Source organism: Strigops habroptila, chromosome 7, assembly GCF_004027225.2.
Source record: "Strigops habroptila isolate Jane chromosome 7, bStrHab1.2.pri, whole genome shotgun sequence".
In the NCBI taxonomy this organism is placed as follows: Eukaryota; Metazoa; Chordata; class Aves; order Psittaciformes; family Psittacidae; genus Strigops; species Strigops habroptila.
Genome location: NC_044283.2, coordinates 59,849,757 through 59,871,594, shown reverse-complemented (window position 1 = coordinate 59,871,594; position 21,838 = coordinate 59,849,757). Strand labels below are relative to the sequence as shown.

The 21,838-nt window shown below is 41.4% G+C and overlaps 1 protein-coding gene across 8 annotated transcripts in view; it reads right to left on the bottom strand.

The window, feature by feature from the left end:
• ARHGAP24 (Rho GTPase activating protein 24) overlaps window positions 1-21,838 on the bottom strand; it is a 210,538-nt gene that overhangs the window by 13,900 nt on the left and 174,800 nt on the right. For 2 of the 8 annotated variants that reach the window (XM_030491341.1, XM_030491344.1), the window contains 2 exons: window positions 21,139-21,261; window positions 8,398-8,605 (listed from right to left, as the gene is read on the bottom strand). In XM_030491341.1, the coding sequence (XP_030347201.1) occupies window positions 8,398-8,605; window positions 21,139-21,261 (331 nt within the window). Of the gene's footprint in view, window positions 1-8,397; window positions 8,606-13,081; window positions 13,141-16,871; window positions 17,996-18,211; window positions 18,276-21,138; window positions 21,262-21,376; window positions 21,399-21,838 lie in introns of those variants that run through there. The other 6 variants (XM_030491345.1, XM_030491343.1, XM_030491347.1 and 3 more) reach the window with 6 other exon arrangements.

Genomic DNA, 21,838 nt, shown 5'->3' with positions numbered 1-21,838 from the left:
AATGTTCACCACCACCACCCTTCTCGAAGTAAATTCCCAGAGAACATTTCTATTTCAATCATGAATAATTCCCAGCCAAAATTCAAAAAAGTATTTTCTAGAGAAACTATAAGCAAAGCACTAATGCAAATCCACATTTTTAAGGAAGGTTCAAATTCTAATTCCTTGATTGCAACCCTCTACTTGTAGACTGGCTTGGATCTAAAATGAGAATCCTGTGTTTATCCCACCCTGCTCTTTGGATGCATGTATGACATATGTAAGGATGTTTCATAGTCAATACTATACATGAAACTAGACATAGTTGTACTATGTTATGAGATTTCAAATCCTAGCTCAGGTTTGTGCTCTAACCTTTGATTTCTACCTACCCCCCCCAACCCAGATGCAAACTAAGTGAACTGAAGCTCTTGTTGACTGGCTAACAAAGCTCTTTTCACAACCCAAAGGCTTAAAACCTAGACCCCAGCAATCTCTCAGGTAGTTGCTTGCATGTCTTGTTGCCATTGGTGCTAGTGTTTAGAGCACGATCATGGCATGCATGTCCAGGCAGTTGCCACTATTCAGCCTTAACCAAGAAGCAAACTTGATAGAGGGATCTTCAGTTTCCTAAGTCGTCGGTGCTTCAGGAAAGGAAAAAACAAATACAGAGGGAATTTTGCTAGTCAGACTCTGAAGGACAGCAGCAGCCACAGCGAGCAGATGTGAACTCGCAGCCTTAGGACAGTGCCCTACACTGCAACATGAAAGGGAACACAGACTGTCAATCTGCAGAGAATTTAACTCTGATTGCTTGGCACTGATGGTCTTTATGAAGATTTTATTATTACTATTTTATTATCTTCAGGCCTTGCTGAGGAACTGAACCATATCTTGCCAGAGACTATTTGCTTAACACAAGATTCAAGCAGGTTGATTGAGAGAAATTACTGAAGAACAACTAAAAGTTAGCACACTGGCGTCCCAGTGAGGGGATTAAGGAATATCATCTTCCCTCCTTTGTACTGCTATGATCATGCTTTGTGTAGAATAATTTTACACTAGTTCCTCAGTGTGAAGTGGAATACTTGCTTCTGCTAACCAAATGCTAGGGCGATACCGCAGACTGCCACAAGATGGTGGGATTGCAAGATAAGATTTTGGAAAATGTGTTTTATTACCTTTTTTTTCCCCTAAACTGTACTGGAACACTGCTTAGGACTTAATCTTTCTATACAGAAATTACCATACAGATTTTGGCAGCATAAACACACACACATCCCCCGCTTGCAAAGCTCTAAGAACTGGATTTTTTAATTCTATGTAGCAATAGTTAGGCAAAAGCTAGAAACTTTCTACTTTTAATGTAACTATTAGTATGAAGATATCAATATTTTAAAAATAATGTACCTAGAAGAATGTTTCATATAATCTGAGGCCTGGTTAGACCTTGGAGTCTAGTAGTATTTTTTTCCCCCTTTTTGTTTTACAATGCAGAGGAAAACTTAAAAATGGCAGACTCCAGTTTTAATCCATCTATATTTTAGGTGTTTCAATCCACAAATCCCATTAGGTGCATTTCAGCCACAGAGGACAGCTTAAGTTTCAAAGGAGTGCTGCACTGCAAGATCTCTTTAGGATCAGGAGCACTTATTCCCCTTCCAGCCTGCAATGTTCTATCCACAGTTTAAGTGAACCAGCGGCATTTATATATCTGCCTTGAGGGCACTTGCGTAGTTTGTAAGATATGGATCTTTCCAGGGCCTGTAGAGGACCTTTTCCTTCTAGACTTTTTCCAGCTACAACTGATCAGTTTCAGACAAGGAGGTATTTCTCCCTTCGAACCTGGCCTTGCTTATATTCTAGGAACATTACAACTACAAAAACTTAATGATTGTACCCATCTTGGTATTTCTTTCGCTATCTGACAGTGTAATGTCAAAGTGTTCCATGATTACACATTCACAATTAACACAATTAAAAGTGTTCATTAGCAAGTATTAAAATAGAGCTTGTCAAATTCCAGCAGAAAATCCTCTGTTATCTAAATCGGAACAACCCTCATTAATTGAAGTGGACTTTCTCGAAGTGCACAATGAATAATTATAAACTTGAAATGAGAATGACAAAGCACAAAGCAGAAAATTGAATTCCACAATAAAAGCATCAGCAAGCTGAGAAACAGTCTACTTTGGCACATCATGCTGGAAAGTCTGAGAAAGATTGCTTACCTCGCTAAAACATTAATACTGCTTTACTATTGATATGTTTCCAAAGGAGCATCCCCCACTCCACCACTGTCCACGCAAAGGCATTACAAATGCAAATGCACCATAGCCTCCCCTTAGTCATGACACTACACATATTCAAAGCCCCATTCATCTGAACTTTGTCACTAATATCCCTCGTGGCATTGCTGTTTTGACAGCACTTTCCTTTGTGATACCACAGACACTGTGGAAGTGGCTGTCAGACCAATTACGCTGCCTGGAGATTTTCACCCTCTCTACCATGAACAAAAATTACTGAAGCCCAGCAGGTCACCAGAAATCCATGCATAACCCTCACACATGGAAAAGCAGGCAGCATGTTCAGAGAGCTGCAGTCAGCGCTTCAGAGCACAAAGCCAACAAGCCTCTCATAAACTCTCAGAAAGGAAATATTAACAGGGCAAGGTCACATTACAAAAAGATTAATGCTGTGCCAAAAATAGCTCTAGATCATGATGACACATAAACAGTCTGCATAAAGAACAAACAGTAGGGAATGACAAGCTGTGAGGCTGTAATTCAATTTAGGAGTTCTGATAATAATACATTGAGAACAGTACAGTTCAAACAGTTGGTGAATCAGTACCTCCCGAAATTACTAGAATTACAGCTCCATCATTTCAGATCTGTCACAGATCACAGTCCTGGAAATGAAGAGTCTTCCTCACCAACATACCCTGTACCCACCACATTTGCTGCCTGTGTCCCTGCTTAGCTGCATCCAGATCTGTAGAGCAGCTCTCAAGACTAGTATAGATGTTTTCCTGACATGGGAGGATGAGTTCCTAACTGGCTGCCCAGTGTGTACCTTTGATGCCAGTCTGCAGATAGCCTAAATGAGATGGTAGAGCCCATGATAAACCAGTGATGAAACACAAAGTAAGCAACATCAAGGCAATATTACAAATGTACATAACTACATATAGAGAGAATCAGAGTATTGTAACTGCTGAGAAGCCAGTACCCAGAGGCTAGGAGGGCAAAGTCTGTGTTCAGTAATGTTACAGTGAATCAGAAGTGGTTAAACTGATTTTGGGAGTCAAGCTTTCATCCAGAAATTTGAAAGTCAGGTCAAATGCATAACACTTTATTGTCCTATATAATTTACTCTATGAGCACTACTCTCTATATAATTTTCCTATATAACGTGTACCTAGCACAAGCAGCGTACTGTGCCTAACCTAAGTACCATCAGAAATTTTGCCTACAACTCATGAAACATATGAAAGCATTTCGGATTTTAAGCCCTGAGTTGTCTGTCCTCTTCTCCTTGCTGCTGTAGGAGCCTGGCTCCACCTTACATTAACAATGATATCAATTCTTGTTTTACAGACAGAGAAAAAAAATGAATGCATATTCTGCTCCTTTGTCCTTGTGCTCATGATATTTAAAATCTATGCTACCTTAGAATCACAGAATAGTTTCAGTCAGAAGGGACTTTCGAAGGTCATCTAGTCCAACCCCCCTGCAATGAGCAGGGACACCTTCAACTACATCAGGTTGCTCAGAACCACATCAAGCCTGTCTCCAGGGATGGCCAGGGACTCATTCAGGGGACTGTGCCCCACAAGGAATTCTGAAGATCAACAGACTCTATTTCCAAGTTAGACATCCACTTCACTAATTAGCATCTAATTCATTTGGGCTAAAAAGTGATGCTTTAAAAGCAGCAATGATGACAACAATATAGAACAAACAAATGAAAAGAGAAACTATATGGAAGGACATTAAAAATTGATTAGAAAAATATAGATCCTTAAAGAGAGAGACTGTGCTCTTTTAAGAAAGATTGGCAGAGACCTAAGAAACAAAAAAAAAAGTCCACAAGCTCCAGTGAATATGCTGCTAGGTTGTTCAGAAAGACTGTTCAGCTTCTGCAAGATTTTGCAGGGATTGTAAGTATATATAGAACATGGAAAACCACCACAAATAAACTACCTGTTCTTGCTTACCAGAAGAGAAGCCACAAATCTTGCAACCCTAAGAAAGGATGCTTTAAAAAACACAGTCTCAGACCTTCCACGTAGTAACAAAATGTCATGCTTTGTTAAAGATGACCATGGCCATCTAAGAAGTCATTTGTCACTGACAAGTGAAATACCTGCTGCCTTTTTTTTCTTTAATCACAGCTGACACATCAACTCCATTTCTGAAACTGAAATTTATGCAAAGCAACTACAAATGTTCATTCATTGCCAATAACTAAAAACACACTCTCCTACAGCAGGATACCAATTAAACTGATTTAATGACCCTTGCATCACATTAGAAATGTGTCTCCTAATGTATATTTAATTGCTAGACTAGGTTTTTAAGTTGTGCCATATGCAGAGGTTATTTCTGCTACCTAGTTAGAAAGAGGGCTGGAATTAGAAAGGATGTGGAAGTGGCTCCAGAGGCATAACTGATGAGTAGACTGTGAGGATCAGGGAAGGAAGCCTGGAACAGGCAGAAACGAACAAGAATTTTCACAGTTGTAGCAGGTGCACCTCCCCTTTCCAAGACTGTGAAAAACACTGATGGTCCAGTCTTCATACTAAGCAGGCTGGGGTGTTGGATGTTTCAGGTCAGATACTGGGTTTTCTCATTCTCAGTTTCACATACTGGTTCCACATACACACAGCTCACGATTCTTCAGCAACACCTTATCAAGTTATGAGATTAAGATCAAATTAATACATGAAGGTTTTTGCCACTCTCCAACTTGTTCTGGATTCACTCTGCGTTTTATAAATGACTTCAGAATTGGAACATTCAGCTGCTAACTCATGTGAGAGCTACCATTTGTCAAACATGTTTCATCTTTCAAAACACAGCTGCATTTTCCTTTGAGCAAAGCTGGTTTCCTACTTCTTCTACTACTACTTAGTTTACTACTACTTCTACTGCATTTGTTCTGTGGTCCTCTTTGCCAAAGCGCTGCAGATAGGAATGCGAGAGAGGACCTATATTGTTTAGTCATGCTGAGAGCTTATTGTAAAGAAGTGGCAGTTCAATTATGATAGACTTCCGTGAATGAAGAACTGTTTTATAAAATTTCAAGGCCAGGCCAGGTTGGATGGGCCTTTGAGCAACCTGGTCCAGGGGAAGGTGTCCCTGCTCAAGGCAGGGGGGCTGGAACTAGATGATCTTTAAGGTCCCTTCCAAGCCAAACCATTCTGTCATCTAGTATGGGCAGGGTCTCCACAGTACCGTGGACAGCAGATGAACTCTGTGCTAAAGAGCTCATCTGTGCCTTTGAACTCCATCTCCCAATGGCTGTAAGGTCACGATGTCAGAGATGACATTTTAAAAGAGTACTAATCATGGCTGGACGATCTTACCTTTGGTTTTGCTTTTAATTCTAGAAGTCATGTATTTTACTGAATTAGCAAAGAAAGCATAAAGTGAACAACGACTGTTTAACAATAATTTCTCACACAAACATATATAGAAGCCTACACACATGGCAAAGCATCTTCACTTGTTCTGAAGTCTTTGTTTGACTTACATGCACTTATACACAGAAAAAATGTCAGTATGAAAAATGGCAAACTCCTCAAACATCAGCTCTTTGTATTAGTTCCAACACAGATGACAGCAGCTAGCTTTTCTCCCAGTCAGAGCCAGTGACCCAGCACCACTACAGAAGTGTGACCTGGATTCCATTGTTTCATGCCCATCAACAAAACCATCAGCTCAGCTCTAACTGCAAAAATCTTTACTGATGTTTGAGAACGGGCAAAATGTAAATTAATAAACAGAAGCTAGGTAGATTTTGCACTACTGGACTTTTGACTAATAATAACATACAATTACAGATTAAACACAGTGGGTCTGGAGGTTCATGAGAGAAAGCAAGCATGAGCCCCTAATGTATATGATTTTTCTTTTCCCTGCACCAGCGTTTCATATTGTGGCCACTTTCCAAGAGCTCAACTTGCCAAATAGGTTGCACCAAACCTTGAGACCACGCTGTTGTTCAGCACAATGAAAAGTTACCCCAAAACATGGTAATCACATAGGCACTCTATAAACACTGTGAAACGAACCTCACCTCAAAAACTTACAAAAGAACGAAAGGTTGGAGGAAAAAGTAGATGCACAATGGAAACAATGGCAGAGAGAACAGAATGTATGTCTGCCTGACTTCTGGACCATTGCTACACCTAAATTAAACCTCTCCAAACTCAAATGTGAAAAAGTAAACAGAAAAAGTACCCTTCACAATGAGACTCACAGACATACAAGGTCAGTGTTCTATAAATTTTCAGCTTCAGAAGCAGAACTGCAGGACTAGCAATTTAAAGCAACTCCTGCTGATGTTTCTAATTGCTAGAGTAGAGATTATGTGCATTCTTCGCAGCAGTAGCATGTAAAATATCTTCTCCTTTTCATCTACTAAAGCTCAGCTACCGTGCCTGTTCCTGGGCTCATTAGTGCGTGCTACAGATGTTGCTACATAACCTTGCAAAAAAAAATTTTGTGGCTGAACCCTGGTCTCATTTGTTTAGAATAGATAGAACTTGTGCACCTCTTTCAAGCTGTACCTCTCAGTGGGGTGTTCAGTACATCATCTTCCTAAAGCTAGGGATTACTTGTTTTCTGAAGCATTTCCTCCACAATTATTTGGCTCAAAGACACAGAAAAAAAATAACCTTCTGTTTCTGCCATTTGCCTACTTGTATCTCTGGTAGACATGACCAGTAATATTTATCTTAACGTCCAAGTAAGGAAAACATATTGTCCTGGTTTCAGAATCCATTTTCCTTACCCATAGCTTAAACCATGACACATAACCAATGGATGCTTCTTTACCATTTTTAAGTAAGTTACACAGTATTTGAGCAGTCAGAGTATGCTACAAACATTTATCAGCTAATACTGTCATTTCCTACAGTCCTCTGACTCCTTAAAGCTATTTTCTGGTCAATTATCCTAACTCTCACCTTCCAATGAGAAACTAATAAACCTCATAGAAAGACAATTCACTTTTCCAGAGCATTATGAATTCTTGACATTTCTTAAAGTGAGGGTCAGGACTGAGGAAACTGCTGGAGATATAACAGCATTGCAGATGTCTGCTTTCTGTGCATCTGTGATACACATACTTCCATGCGTAACAAATTTGCTCACTTCATAGGAATAGGGAAGGGAAGGAGGTAAATGATTTCCAGCAATCAGGTTCATATCATGCTAGTTTTTGCACTGAAAGATCAAGGTATGCTCTCCTTCCTGCTACTTACATTGCTATCAGTTAAAGGTCCCACAAAATAAATGTAACCTTCCTCGTAACTCACATTAGATCCTCAATTGGAGCGAAGTACCCAGATCCCATTTTGGAGGTGTGTTACGGATGTCACTTAGGGCACACACTGAGGACAACCACTGTGTAACAGTCTGGAATTGGAATTTCATTACCATAATATTAACTCTGATCCAAGTTAAAAAGTCATAATCCACTGGTTCTCTTTCTCTAATTGCACACTCTGAATATGTTGACTACCGCTATCAATGCTTACAGGAGGAGAGCTGAACTTGCATGAAAAATTAGTCTTACAGAAGACTAAAGTCATACACAGCTGTGTGGACAGGACTGGGTCCTTCCTTGGCCCAGAAAATTCTCATTAGTTTTGCAAAACTGCATAAATGTTGGAATACAAATTGGACCTGGACCCTCAAAACCACATAGGTTTGTTATTATGCTCTTTTATTTTAAAGACCAAAGGCCCAAAATTATAAAGGAATATGTAAAAGTAGACTTCCCTTTCAGTCAGTTTTATAGGTAACAGAACATACTGAAATTGGTGATAAGAGAAATTCTTCTTTTGTGGAACTGACTAAATGCCAGCGTCACTACCATGTGCCAAACGATACTAAGATCAAGGAAATACAGATATTTTTGATTAAGCCAAAACATTAGCAATACTTTTCCTAACCAGCTTTTCACAAATGGAAATTCTCCAGAAATGCTTTGAAATCAGACATCAAAGCCAGAAATAAAAGAAGATGTTTTAGAGTCATAATAGGAAACACACAGAAAAACCTGCAAGACCATGTCATTCTATCTGTTGCTGCAACATGTTTTACAGTACTGTGGGTCAGCCAGTAGAGCAGCATTGTGTCCTGTCTAGGCTTCAGGGAGTGGGGGACAGCTGAAGGATTTTACCTGTCAAAAGAAGGCTTCTCTCCACAGTCAAATGCATCCTGTAACTCCTTGACAAGATTAGCCTGCCCAGGCAGTCGAAAAAGGCCTTCTTCCTTCAGCCCCCGCTGTCGGATAAAATCCACGCACTGTTCCACCAACATCGGAGCCAGGCGGTTCCCATAGCGCTTTTCGTATCGGACAGTATCTTCCAGCTTCTGGCCAAAAATACCTGCATGAAAAACAGAGATGTGACTTGGTTGAGATTCATAAAAAACATTTGAGGAGCCCATGTTTTCTATTACAACCCACACAATTTACAGGTCATTTAAATGCACATGTAATTCTCCTTTCTTAAGAATAAAATGCTAGATTTCGCCTTTATAGTCTCGTGGAAATACAATGCTGATGTATTTTACAGCAATGCTCAAAATCATTATTTAAAATAAAATACTGTAAATGACTTTTCAGATCATAAGCACAGAAAACAGAAATAATACAAATAGGATTTTCCATTACAAACCTTCTGATTCAAGTGGTATCTCCATTTTCTTTGGTTCATGCCTATTAAAAGAAGCCTAGCTCCTGTACCAGTTTCAATCGCATTTAAATATTACCTTTACACATGGAGAGCAAAAGATTTATAAATATAACTCAGGATTTGTTCCTACTAAACCAAATTACTTGGTTTTCCCACATAAACAAAGATTACATTCCTATAACGTATTACCAATTGCATTATCTTTGTCTGCTTTAGAAACAACAAATTTTGTGTATGAAATAAGATCCTGACATGAAGGTTGAAATACATTGGGTGAACTGCAGGGAAGCTGCATTTCTACTTAACCTCAAAAGAACATGGATTTTTTTTTTTTTTTTTTTTTTTTTGACAGAATTGACTTCAACCTCTGAGGATATCATTGCTACCACTGGAAAGAAAACTACTCTTCATAACTTATTTTGCCTCTCCCTTTCAAACTGCAGAGCCAGCCATCATAGACAGCACCACGATAACGTTCAAGTGTGCCCCCTGTGATGGAAGCTCTCACTTGAGATCACCATTTGTTGAATAATATTGTGGCTGAAGTGAGACAATTCAATTTCTAGACAATAGCAAGACAATGAATAGTTCTAAGGCAATCATGATCAGAAAACAAAGATCAAATAACTACCTATGCTTGGAAGGCTCCTTTTCCAATTATGTACACTATAAAGTGTGTGAGTGGGAAAGCAGTAAGTCAAATTGTACCCTTCACTGAGCACACACTGGTTTAAAAAGGTTCGACAAGGAGAACAGAGTTATTTTGGTTTGCTTTTTCGAAAGAAAGCTCAAAGTTGTGCTACTCAGCTTTTGCTTTTGGCCCCAAAACTTAATTCACTCATAAATTACAATTACATGAATGAGTAACCACAAGGTAAGGTAGCATTCAGATTGAAGCATCCTTCAGGGTTACCTTCAATGTGCACATTTTTCATCCAACAAAGATAACTCACACCTCAGTTTTAGGGGGGAAAGTTGCCTTGCACATGCTCCAGGATGTTATGGCAAGTAGGCAGTAAGCTGCCAGTTGCCCATACTGAAAGTCTGGGGTTTGTATTTCAGTGCAATTATTTTTACTGTAGCACAGGAAATAACTGGAAACAGCAACTGACGTCCAGCTAAGACATCCAGAAAGTATTCTGAGATGCAGAGCAGCATATTTTATGATTTCCATGGTACCCACACTTTCGGATGCCAAAACCAGTAGGTAAGGAACATCCCAAAGACACTCTTTATTAGCTCATTTTTTTTCATGTTGTACAAAACCCAAAAGTTAGCAAGTAAAGAGGGAATTTTTGAAATTTTAGACCGAGTCCAGCTTAGAAGAATACTGACCAATGTGGAATATTTGATGTCCGCAAAGTTCAGCCTCTTCATGCTGGCAGAAAAGTTAAAGTATGTTTTCCTAATTCTTACATAATTTTTTTTTTAATTAAGAATTAAAAAATCCTAACCTCCTGCAAACTGCCTAGGGGGATGGCAGGAATATTAAATGTATTCTCATTTCTTGTATTTGTCTGAGTTAAGGGTTGTTGCTGGTCAACATGGAGGAACTCCTCAAGTCACTCCATTTGCTAGAGCCAGGAGGAAGGTCCACTGAAAGTCAGTTAAGGAATTTGTGTGATTATGGGAGTTTAGAGATTTTCAAAGTCCTTATACAAGAAGGCTGCTGTTCAGTTCCCTCCTTTCTCCTGGCCGAACAAGCCCTATTTCCTCTGCCTCTCCTCAAAAGGTATAACCATCTTGGTGACCCTTTACTTCTTTATTCAACTTCCTCAGATTTATCTCCTAACCCCACCCCCAACCTGTTTTTAATGTATACAATATTTGGAATATGGTCTAAAAATGCTGAGCAGAGGGGATTAATCACTTCCCTCTCTATGCTGGCTCTGCTCCTGCTGATACTGCCCAGACTGCTGTCAAACCTTCCTTGCTGCCAGGTCCGCCGCTGGCTCACATTGAGTTTACTGTCCCCCAGGGTACCCAGGTTCTTTCTGCAGAGCTGCTTCCCTGGGGTTATTCCTTCTTAGCTGTAATACTTGGCTGTCCTCCTCCAATTTGTCCTATGAGCTTCCCTTCAACAGCCCATGAGATCTCTTAGTTTAAAACACAAGAGGTTTTGTCTCTTTTCAAACAAAATTAATCAGTATAAGATAGGATATTCCACTTACATTATGTACAACTCATGGCCACTGGCAGTACAACTAGTATGAATTAGCTTTGTCCTACTGGCTATACTTTCTTCTGTCTATGCTAACATTCTTTAATCATTCATGTGCATATTGCAGCTACACTTGCAGAGGAAAGACTAAGTTCTCAAACCTACCAGACTGCTTTGAAACTCCTATTAGTACTGACACTGCAGTCAAAAAAAATCACTTCATAGTAACATATTTTTTGGGATGCTTCCTTTTTCCCTCCTCTTCTCCCCCCAAGTAATTTTCATTTGTTATCATATCTAACAGATAACAAATAAAATCAGAATAAGGGGTTTTGCACAGGTGGGAGCAAAAACTGTTCCTGTATTTTTATAAACACAAAATGTATTGAAAACATGTGGCAATCATAAATCATTAATGTAATCATAAAGCATTAAGATGGCTGTAACTAGTGTCAAACAGTATTCTTTAAGACAAGTAGAAAGTAATGACTCATTCACATATAAAAGCTGACATATGTTAATGGATATGACAAACTTGGTTCTGTGTTGCACCAGCAAATCACAAGTACCGATAGAGAAAATCTTTTAAAAAAATCCTAAACCCATATCTGAGGAAAAATAAAACCTGATATGATGGAGAGTGTCAAAGGAAAAAAAAAAAAGGTAATCCAAATCGGAGCCTATAATTCCCAGATCTAGTCCCTTAAGTGTAGACACTGCATTGTTTCTACTACTGACTGCAGTAAGGTACATTGTAAATTAAGGGACTTTTATTGAAACACTTAAAATACACGTTGCTAGGAATGCCTGAAGGGGAGACAGAATAACTACAGCACTTGTCTCAGATTTGACAGACTGCATTCAGATGCTACACAATCCTCAGAATATAGTTGCATCAAGTCTGGTCCTATACACACTTCATGCCTGGAAGGGCACGTGTATGACCTCCCATCCTCACGTCAGATAAAGCCTCAGGGACTTGGCTCCCCATCTATATAAATTGTGATAATACCATGATAATACCATGCCTGTGAGGTAGATACTATCCACACTCAGCTTTAGGAAGCTTATAGCCAGTGTAAAAATTTTGACAGCCATGTAGTAACCTGAAGTTAAAACTAAGTCTCATGGAAAATCACCAGATAATACCCTGAAGTGCTTCTGAAGTCACCATTTACTACACTCTGCATTCTCCATTTGTTTGGCATTAGAATTCATCTCAGGCAGACTTGGTTTGGTTTTAAAGTCTAGGCTGAACTTCTCCAAAGGAAGTATTTCCTCCAGCTAACACATGCACAACACTGCACCAGGCAGCACTTGGCCATGAAAGGAATCAGTCATGATAAGCCTGCATAAATATTGACTTGAAGTTACAGACTTGCTGATGCCTTATGGAAAAAATACTCTGGTGCCAGAGGCAGAAGTGGTGGAAGCATGACAATCTTGCTTCCACATCATGTTGTCATAACTTTTATGTTATCTTTCTGGTGTCTGTTGGGTTTTTTACTGTTCCGTGATCACTGCCCTGCAAGGTGCACGTTCTCTCCCTGTCCCTTTCTAATGCTTTTATCCCCTCTTACATTGCAACTACTGAGTTATTGCGGATTAGTAGTTTATGAAGAGTAAGATGTTGACTATTATGAAGCAAAAGCAATGTTGTAAAGAAATGTTTGTGGTTGCAAACATATAGTTACCTTAGTGGTTGGCACAGGCAGACAACAGTGAACACTATTAGCAATACCTGGTAACTACTAGCATCTCCTTTACAGAGAAGCAAGGAAAAGACAGTCCAAGTTACCGAGACTACAGTATAACCAAAACCACAGAGATAATCTCACATGCTGTTTTTTAAAAGTAAATTTCCAGTACAGTAACTAAAAAAGAACACCTCTGTGAAGGAAATAAAAGAGAGCCCTTGTAACTCGTGTTATAATCCAAATACAAGTTCTCCTCCTAAATCTCAGTGTCTCCAAAATCTAGAAATGCACAGATGCACAAGTGCTGACCTGTGGTTTGGTTTATCCTTGGGATAAGGTGCCAGAGGAGAAACAAACAAACAAACAAAACCAACAGGAAACCTTGAGATTCAGGATGGCAGCAGCTTGGCCTCCCCACAGCTGGCAGCAGGGAAGTGTACAGAATTCCAGCTCTGACCAGTCATTAGATTTAATCAACAGAACTGCTTTTTCAGAGAGGCCCTTGTAGGTCTTTAAAGCTATATCCAATTAAGCCAAGATCACGCATAACATCAAAGAGGAAAATCACATGCTAGTAAAGGGCATGCCGAGCGGTTATTCATTAACTAGAACATTCCTGTGCCAGAAGTTTTGTAAACATTTTGAGAAACTGGATTTCCAAGCTTAACAGATACCCACAAAGCTTATGAAAGACACTGCAGTGCTATATCCAAATTCTGCATTTGTCTACTCAAGAGTTGAGAAAGCCCTGTGGTAATTTCAGTGTTCACAGTTAGAGTGTGTTTTTAAAATCTAAGAATGCTATTAGTCAATGATTTCCTTAGCTGCTGAACACAGGCAGGGGTCACACTGCAACTCTATTGACTCCAAACTTCTGATTGAGTAAGAAAAAAGGAGAAGGATCTAGGCAGTTTTGTCTCCTTGATCTATAATGAACAGCTTGAAAATGCTAGAAAATGCTCTAGCTCTACCACAGCACATGCGCTCAGTGAGCCAGGTTTGTGCTTTCCCAAACCACCCCTTGGCAATTCAAATGATAGCATAATTTTCAGAGAGCATAAAGCACAGAGCGCTGATGCTTTCAACAGAGGGCCCATGCCTGTACGTGTGTTCTCTCAATGTGCAGCCCTCCCAAAACAAGTTCTGAGTTTATGGGCTATGCTGATCAGAAAGGGTCAGTTAAGGTGAAAGGAACTGATCTCAGCTTAGGATCTGGATAAGAATTTTAAGCAGCTCTCAATTCTACATCAGTAATTCACTGACAGTGAAAATAACAGATAAGGTGAACGGCTTTCAACAGCAGGGCTGAGAACAAAGATCCTGGAATAACACGTGGCCACAGAACTTTTAATATAGGGGATTTGACTATTACTTCTTCTCAGCTTTCTGCTCCAGTGTTCCCCAACACTAAGTGCTCTTTTGAGTGGATTAAAGGCAGGGAGTATATTCTTCTTCACGTACAGGAGAAGAAAAATCCCACCAAAAATAGCAGAGGCAGAACTTTGTTCCCTGACTCATGCTCTTTCCTTCAAGCCTTTTCCTACCCCACAGTCAGTATGATGCCAGCAGGAGATAAGCTAAGATAAACTCCTGCCCTCCTAACACTAAGAGGTTACTGTCTAGAAAAGACAAATCTGAAGTGAGGGCAGAACTAGCTACAGGCTGGAAAGGAAGGGAGGCAGTTTTAAAAACATCACTGGGAACTTACCACAGGCAATCACACCAGGGCCTGCACCATTTCTTTGGCTGTGACCAATGCCACCTCCTCCACCAAAACTCTGCTCACCCAAATTCAACATGCTGTTCAATGTTCTCACCCCTGCATGCCAGGAAAGTTACCCTCAGTTACTGCTTTATGCACTTACCCTGCTTGTGCTCTCAGGAGGTTCCTGTGGTGGTATTTCAACAGAGAGCATCTTCTCCAAATTGGATTTTAAAGATGCCTGGGTCTGCCTCTGTTCAGATGCTGCCACTGAGCACTGATTTCTATAACATGACCTTCAAACAGGTCTAACATTTAATTTTTTTAGGCTTATCACAATGCAGCTTTAATCTGGATTTCCGGGAAGGGTTCTACACCTTGTATTATCAGTGCAGATGATGATGTATCTCTGCCTAAACACACAGTGTCTTGATTGCCTTGTAGTTCTTCCAAAGACAATGGTTTTCCCTGCTAATTTTATTTTCTGCATTGTATTGCACAGCTTAGAACTAACTGATCTACTCTATGCAAGTATGGGCTAGGTTTGCAGAATGCTAGTTTTGGGGTTATTATACTTAGGTACACAATCTATAAATAAGAATTCGGCATGCCAATTAATAAGACAATTGTAGTTAGCTTAATTTGCCTTTACAACCATAGTAAAGGCTGACTGAAAGACCAATGAATGTTCGTATTTCTGTTGACTTCAGAGGGACATGGACCTAGTTAAACATGTGCACCCAGAATTCTGCAGCTCTGATCTTGGGGCCTTGTGACCACACTCTTGACCGAAAACATATATGAGAAAGCAACTGAAACAAATTGTATGTAGGGGAAAGCAAATTAGCAGCATGACCTCCATCACTCTGTCCTCTGCCCCAAGTGCTGCAGCTTTACTTGGACTTTTACACATGAAGAGTTTCTGTGTCAGAACATACAGGGACAGAACCAACAGCTGCAGCTCTTCCTGGAGCTAAGGCTATAGTCAGACACAAAGGCAGCTGTCTGCAAAATTATCAGTTAATCCTTTATTCAACTTCCAAATATTTCCCAAAGAGTTAAGTGTATAAACAGGGCACAGACAGCTCTAATTCACACTGGCACCTTGAAATGCACTAGGATACTTAAAACAGACACATCCACATCCTCCTGGCCAGTCTCCAGATGGACTGAACTCCAGCAACCAAGGGAAATGCTGGCTTCATGGGGGAAGCGAGGGATACAGGGGGCAAAAGGCTTTCAGGGCTCTCAGCTGCAGGCAATAGCTGAGTATAGTATATAATAGTATATATAGTATATAATTCTGCTGTAGTTCTGCGGCGAGTCCCTCATTGTGATTCTCATTTCAAGGCATTGCCCCTGACTGCCTGCACAGACAACCCCGAAAAGCAATGACGCCACTACAGCACTACTGTCTTATGAGCAAAGAGCTGCATGGTCTTGCAAAAGGACAAATGGCAGCATGGAGGAACAGTTTAGGGAGGAGAAGGAGACGAAGATGACTGCATTTGTAAAAGCCCTGTGTAAGAGCATTTCTCACTCTTCAAAATAACATGAAAATTTAGCTCTTCAACTTGGAATTCTCTGTCCAGCATAGTTTTTAAGGCAGCACCAATACTACCCTCTTTCCTCCACAAAGTTTTTGTCCTCATCACAGAGATAATTTCTTCCCACCCATCCCAAGCATAGTGGCAGCTTATCATCACTTGTCATCTCTCAGACATGTGTTTCCCTTCGAGCTGACAGATTTTGAAAGCCAGCCTCATCTTTGCCCTCCTCCCCCCAGTACTGCCATGCTCTGCTTCAACAAGAGTATGTGCAATGCAGAAAAAAACCTGGTTTTAAACATCTGTATGCAGCAGGTGGAAAGGCAAACGCAAGCTTCATGGAAGCAGGATGAAGTGGCAATGCAGCACTTGCAACAGGACAGTGCATTGTAGGGCTACACTTCATCAGAAATCTGTGAATCCAAGGACTGAGTCTTCAGCACGGATGCCACATTTATCATGTTGCTTCGTTCCATCTCTTCTCCCCCTCCTCCCACACAGACAAAATGCAAGCCCAAACTCTTTTCCCTGATGTTCTGCCAGACCATAGGTCTGATTCCCCCACTGCTCTCACTGATTTTTGCTCAGCGGCTCTGCAATAATCTTGTCTCAAGCCACCTCATTCAGGCATCCCATTCATGGGCTATTATGTAATGGAGACATATCAGCTGGCCAGCTACAAACAAATGAACAAAGAAGTAAATAAATCATCCGTGGAATGTTGGCATCTGCATTGTTTAATGCCTTTTGTTTCGGTACTCTCATGTGCCCCTGCACACACAGTCCCCTCGACTCCTCAGAAACCATAGCTTCACTAGCAAAGCAGAACACAGCGACAGAATGGACCTACCTTTACGGAAACTAAAACACCGCTTAATTCTCCTATAAGTAGTTTTAGGAATAAAAGGAGCTGCTGCTAAGGCACCTGGGCTGCGAACTCCAGCATTTCTGTCTTCAGGCATCATACAGGCCAGAGCCCACACGTCCCTCCAAAGCTTTCCTTTACCAGCTGCATCCAGACAAAACACCACGACTGCTCATCGTTAGTGACTGCTGAGGAGTTTTTACAATAGTATATTTTCCTCTGGAGCTAGGAGATTTGTGGTCTTCTAGATCTTGGGTAGGGCTTGAAGTGATTTTAATGTTCTCTTCCCTGCTTCAATTTTGCTTTGGGGAACAGTTTCCTTCCGTCTCTCTATTTCCTTTCATTTCTTTTATTTCCTGCGGCGAGACAACTGTCTATTATGCAATGTCACAACAAAAGAGTTTCAGCAAAAAGATCTATCTTCCATTCAAACAGAAGTGCCTGCACAGACGGAGGGGGAGAAAGACCTCTTCCTCCCAGCTGGAACAGGGGCTTGAGTGGCAGAGACTCCAGTTCCACAGGAAAAGGTCAGTGCTTTGCAGTGTGCAAGGGGAAAGAGAAGAACAATACCAAAAAGGCCACTGAAGAATCCTCAGGGATACAATACTCCTTGCTGGCTCCCTTTATCACTGCAAATTGAGAAGCAAAAACAACAGTCCCTCTGCCCAAAAGGCTCTCTGTCCATAACAGATTCAAATGGCCTTTTATATACCCAGCTCCCTGTATGATGTTCTCATGGGCTCTCGCTTGTTTTATTGCCTTCGAACTACCAGAAGCTCTCATGGGAGAGGTGCGTCAGATGCGGCAGCAGCGCATCTTCGCCGGCAGGATGCTGGGGAGCTGCTGAGGAATACGTGCCTCCCGGGGGGATGCTCTGCTGCCGCGCTCCCTCCCGGTCCCACGCCTGGCGATGGCAGCCGGGGCCGCTGCTGCCGCTGCCGCCTGCGCCAGCCCCTCTCCTGCCGCAGGTGCAGGGAAACGAGGTGGAGCAGGGATCCGCCGCAGCGCAGGTTTGTCTGCTCCTCCGGGAGACCTGGAGGTGACTTCAGGCGGCTGCCGTGTGCGGCAGCTTGAGAACCGAGCAGGCTGTGCCCGGCTCCTGCGGGAGGTGCCAGACCTTACACTACTACCCTGCTACAGTGCTCATGCTCCTTCTCCTCCCTCCCCCTTAGCTGCAAGCTCTGCCATTCAAGCTCAGGCCTTCCCTCCTGTAAAAAAATTGCCTTTTTAATCTAATCAGGAAGGGAATTTCATCTGCAAACAGGCACTGCATGCCCTGGCTCATTTACATTTCTGTTCCCTTCCAGAATTTTTTCCACACTCACCTTATTCTTTTGGTGCAAAAAACCCCAATCTGTTTCTGATCCCCTTAGCAGATTCCCACCTGCCCCCCTCCTGTGTTCTCTTTCTAGCACAGGTTAACAAATAACAGTTTGGTGATATGGTTAATCATTCACAGTGCTCCTTGCTCTGGTACCAGGAGTCCTCTCCCACTGCCAGACAAACTCCAAATATTGGTGGCTCACCAAGGCTCAGGCATACCCGTTGCACGGGCACACACACAAACACAGAGCTTGCTTACAATGCTTACAAGAACCAGAAAATTCAAATGTTACTCAAAGTGGCTCTTGACTGGTATGACACCAGAATACTGTGGTTTACCATCTAGTACTGAAATGTAGGAAGCTAATATAAAATCCATATTTTGATTAATTAGCTGTCCAAAATAATTTTGTGTTGCAAGTAATTACTTGTTACTGACCAGTCATTGTGTGACTACAACTTTTCTACATCTTTATAGCTAACGTGATAGATAAAAAGATTTTTAACTTCGGGGGCTACAGCTTGTAAAGTCAGGCTCTTGGAAAACTTAAGCCAGAAGTGCCCTTCTTTAGGAGGGTCAGACTGTTGCAGCAGCTGTAGCAACATCCATGTAGCAAGGGATAATAAAAATGAGAGTGTGCCCAGCCACACGTTAATTACAGAACATTTAATAGGGCTTATTAAGACTGGTTAAGATAACTCAACTTAAGTAACAAGTAGTTAATAAAATAGGGGGCATGCTAGAAACATAGTTCTTAATGGCGACACATCCCACCATACTGCTTTTGCCTCGTTATCACAGTCCAACCTTCTCAGTGAACACTAAACCCAAAATCCTGTTCTATCTATTCTTATGTTTTCCAGGGAGTTAACTGTTTGCTTCCCAATACAAATAACCTGAGTCAGTGTATTTGCTCAAGAAATCCAGTAGGAAAAAACAACACAAACCCCACCATGCTTAGAAGTGTTTTAACTGCAATGAATTTAAACAGTAATTCAACGACTGCACCCATCTCTTGATGCAAATCAGCAGTCAAAGTCTTCAGTGAGGTCCTTCCCTCAGTAATAGGGATTAAACACTCCTACAACAATGATGGTGTCCTGAGAATTTTCATGGTGGCTGGAAGGATTCCCAGCTGTAACCAGAAATAGCTCTTGCCCTATAAAAGCAAATGAGAGGCTGGTGAAGAAAGCATAGGGTCAGGACTCAGGAGATTTGGTTTCTATTTGTAGCTCTGGGCTAGAAACAGAGTTTCACCTAATCTCAGCTTCCTGTCTGTAAAATGTAGGCACTTCTCGGCTGCAGAAGAACTGCAAGTTGCCCCTCCTCGTTATTTGCCACAGGAAGATACTGTGGTGCTAGAAGCCAAGTGGAAAATCCCACAAAAATACTCTTTGAAAATCCCAGTTCTATTATGCCCCCAAATTTATTACTGCCTCAGTAGCTTATGCTGCTAGTAGACTGGAATAAGAGAACACTGAGGAGCTAAAATGAGGCCTGCTTTACAAAGAGAAAGTTGGGGATGAGTAATATTTGTGCTATGTAAACAAGCATATTCCTTACCCAGCCAAATTGCAGAAGACTCTACCTGCCCTCTCCCAGACCAACTCAATATGCCTGTAGAAGTTCCCGCTTTTTAAGATAAACCTTTCACTTTTGTGGGTTTGGGGGTTTGCTTGTTTGTTTTTTTAAGCATCCTCCTGTAAGAGCTACGCACCCAGATCCAGGACTGTGCCAGCTTATTAATGTACAGGGCCTGATCCCAGTGAAATGATTGCTTAGCACCATCTTTTCAGGGCACATTTCCCCAGGAGGACCCAAAAAGAAGACATGTTCGAAGAGGTGCCAGGTAGGCCCTAGCTGATCAATCCTCTCAGCACAATCCACCAGAGAGGCCAAAGCCTTCTCCTAAGAACTGTGTGACCTGAATGAAGCACAAAGGAAGATGGGTGGTTTACAAGAAAAGTTTGGTTTAGAATGTCAGTTTCCTTCAGTCCCACCCATCCTCTCTGCTGTGGTCTACCTGGAAGTTGAGAAAACATCTGCAGTCAGAAATCACAGTTTGCAGTGATAACTGCACTTCTTGGTCATGAAACAGCACAGACAATCCAGCCTCACTTACTTTTCCAGCAACCCGCAGACAAGACCAAACAGCGTCTGATGCAAAATGAGTGCTCTTTCACACTGGAAAAATATTTCTGTCCTCAAACTTAGAGATTCGAGAGCTTTAGGGAACAGGCTGATTAATGTATTGACATTTTGTGCAAGTATATCAATCATACTTGCATTATAATAATATACACATTGTCACCAGAATAATAATGTTGATAACAATTTGCAGCCCCATTCAACTTAAGAGGGCTTTTTAAAAAGACCACTAGACATCTGACACAAATTTTGGTCCAGTACTACTGAAATTATGGAGTATGCCAATCACTGGAATATACTGCTAGTGCTAACAGTCTGAGATTTATATTGGAGTGCATAGCTTTATATAATACTGGTCTTAGCTGTCCCTTGCAAGAGAAGCACTCACAGCTTCTTGTAACACACATTGATGAAGCCCATGGACAGTCTTTTAGCTGGTGACCAAAGGAATTATCCCACCTCTCCCTGTGGGAAAGCTGATTCCATAGAAGACCAACCTTGTCTGAAAACTTCCCCTTGCCTCGGTAATGCGCTATCATGTGCTATCCTCATCAAGGGAAGTGGTTCCAGACGGTTTAAAGCACTTTAATTGAGCCCTCTGCATGGGAACATGCCCGATACCTGCACTGCAAGTGAAAATAAAGGGTTTACTCCACTTTTTCTGAAAGATCTAGACCATTCTCCTCTTCACTTCAAAACTCTGGCTGTAACCAAGAGACAACAGAATCCTTATGTGTCTTTGTGTATCTAGGAGCCTTGCATGTTCCCTCACTGACTCACCTCCTCCAAATGGTGCCCATATAACCCTGCGAATGGATTTCACCCAATCCTCCATGTCATTCTGTGTGCTTGCCATAAGAAGGTACGTTTCATGATTAGCTGTCATCCGCTCTCGGTCTCCTCCTGCAAGAGAAGATAATTGCACTTAGAAACCCTTTTTCTTTCCTGCCCAGCCAAGTTCCTGCCAGACTGACTGCTGAAAGCAGTAATAGCGGCTCCATAGCAAACAGACACGGACACTATGCAGTGGAGTGTTTATCATCAGACATGGCATGAAAAGAAGGTCCTGTAAGTACATTCCCCATCAGACAGCAAGAAGCTGTCATGCTTCCAAAAGGAAATGAGAGGATAAATGTCATCGGTAAACAAAAACAGCCCCATGCTGTTCCAAGAACCACGGGGGCCTGCGCTAATCTATAACTTGATATACACACTGGAAATTTTGCAGCAGTTATTGTACCGTGACGGGGAGAATAAATGCAGAGAGAGATAAGTGTACTTTGAACAAGTGGGGATGACTCCGTTTTTATCTTCAGGAACACAATGTGTCACATTCGTGGCAATGATATTTGATACATCCAAGTGTTGCTGTGAATCTCTAAGGAGAAGGCACCCAACTCTAGCAGCTGACATGGTACAACTCACTGCCTTGGAGGGCTCTAATAGGGATTAGATTAAGAGGGAACACACTGCTCTATTG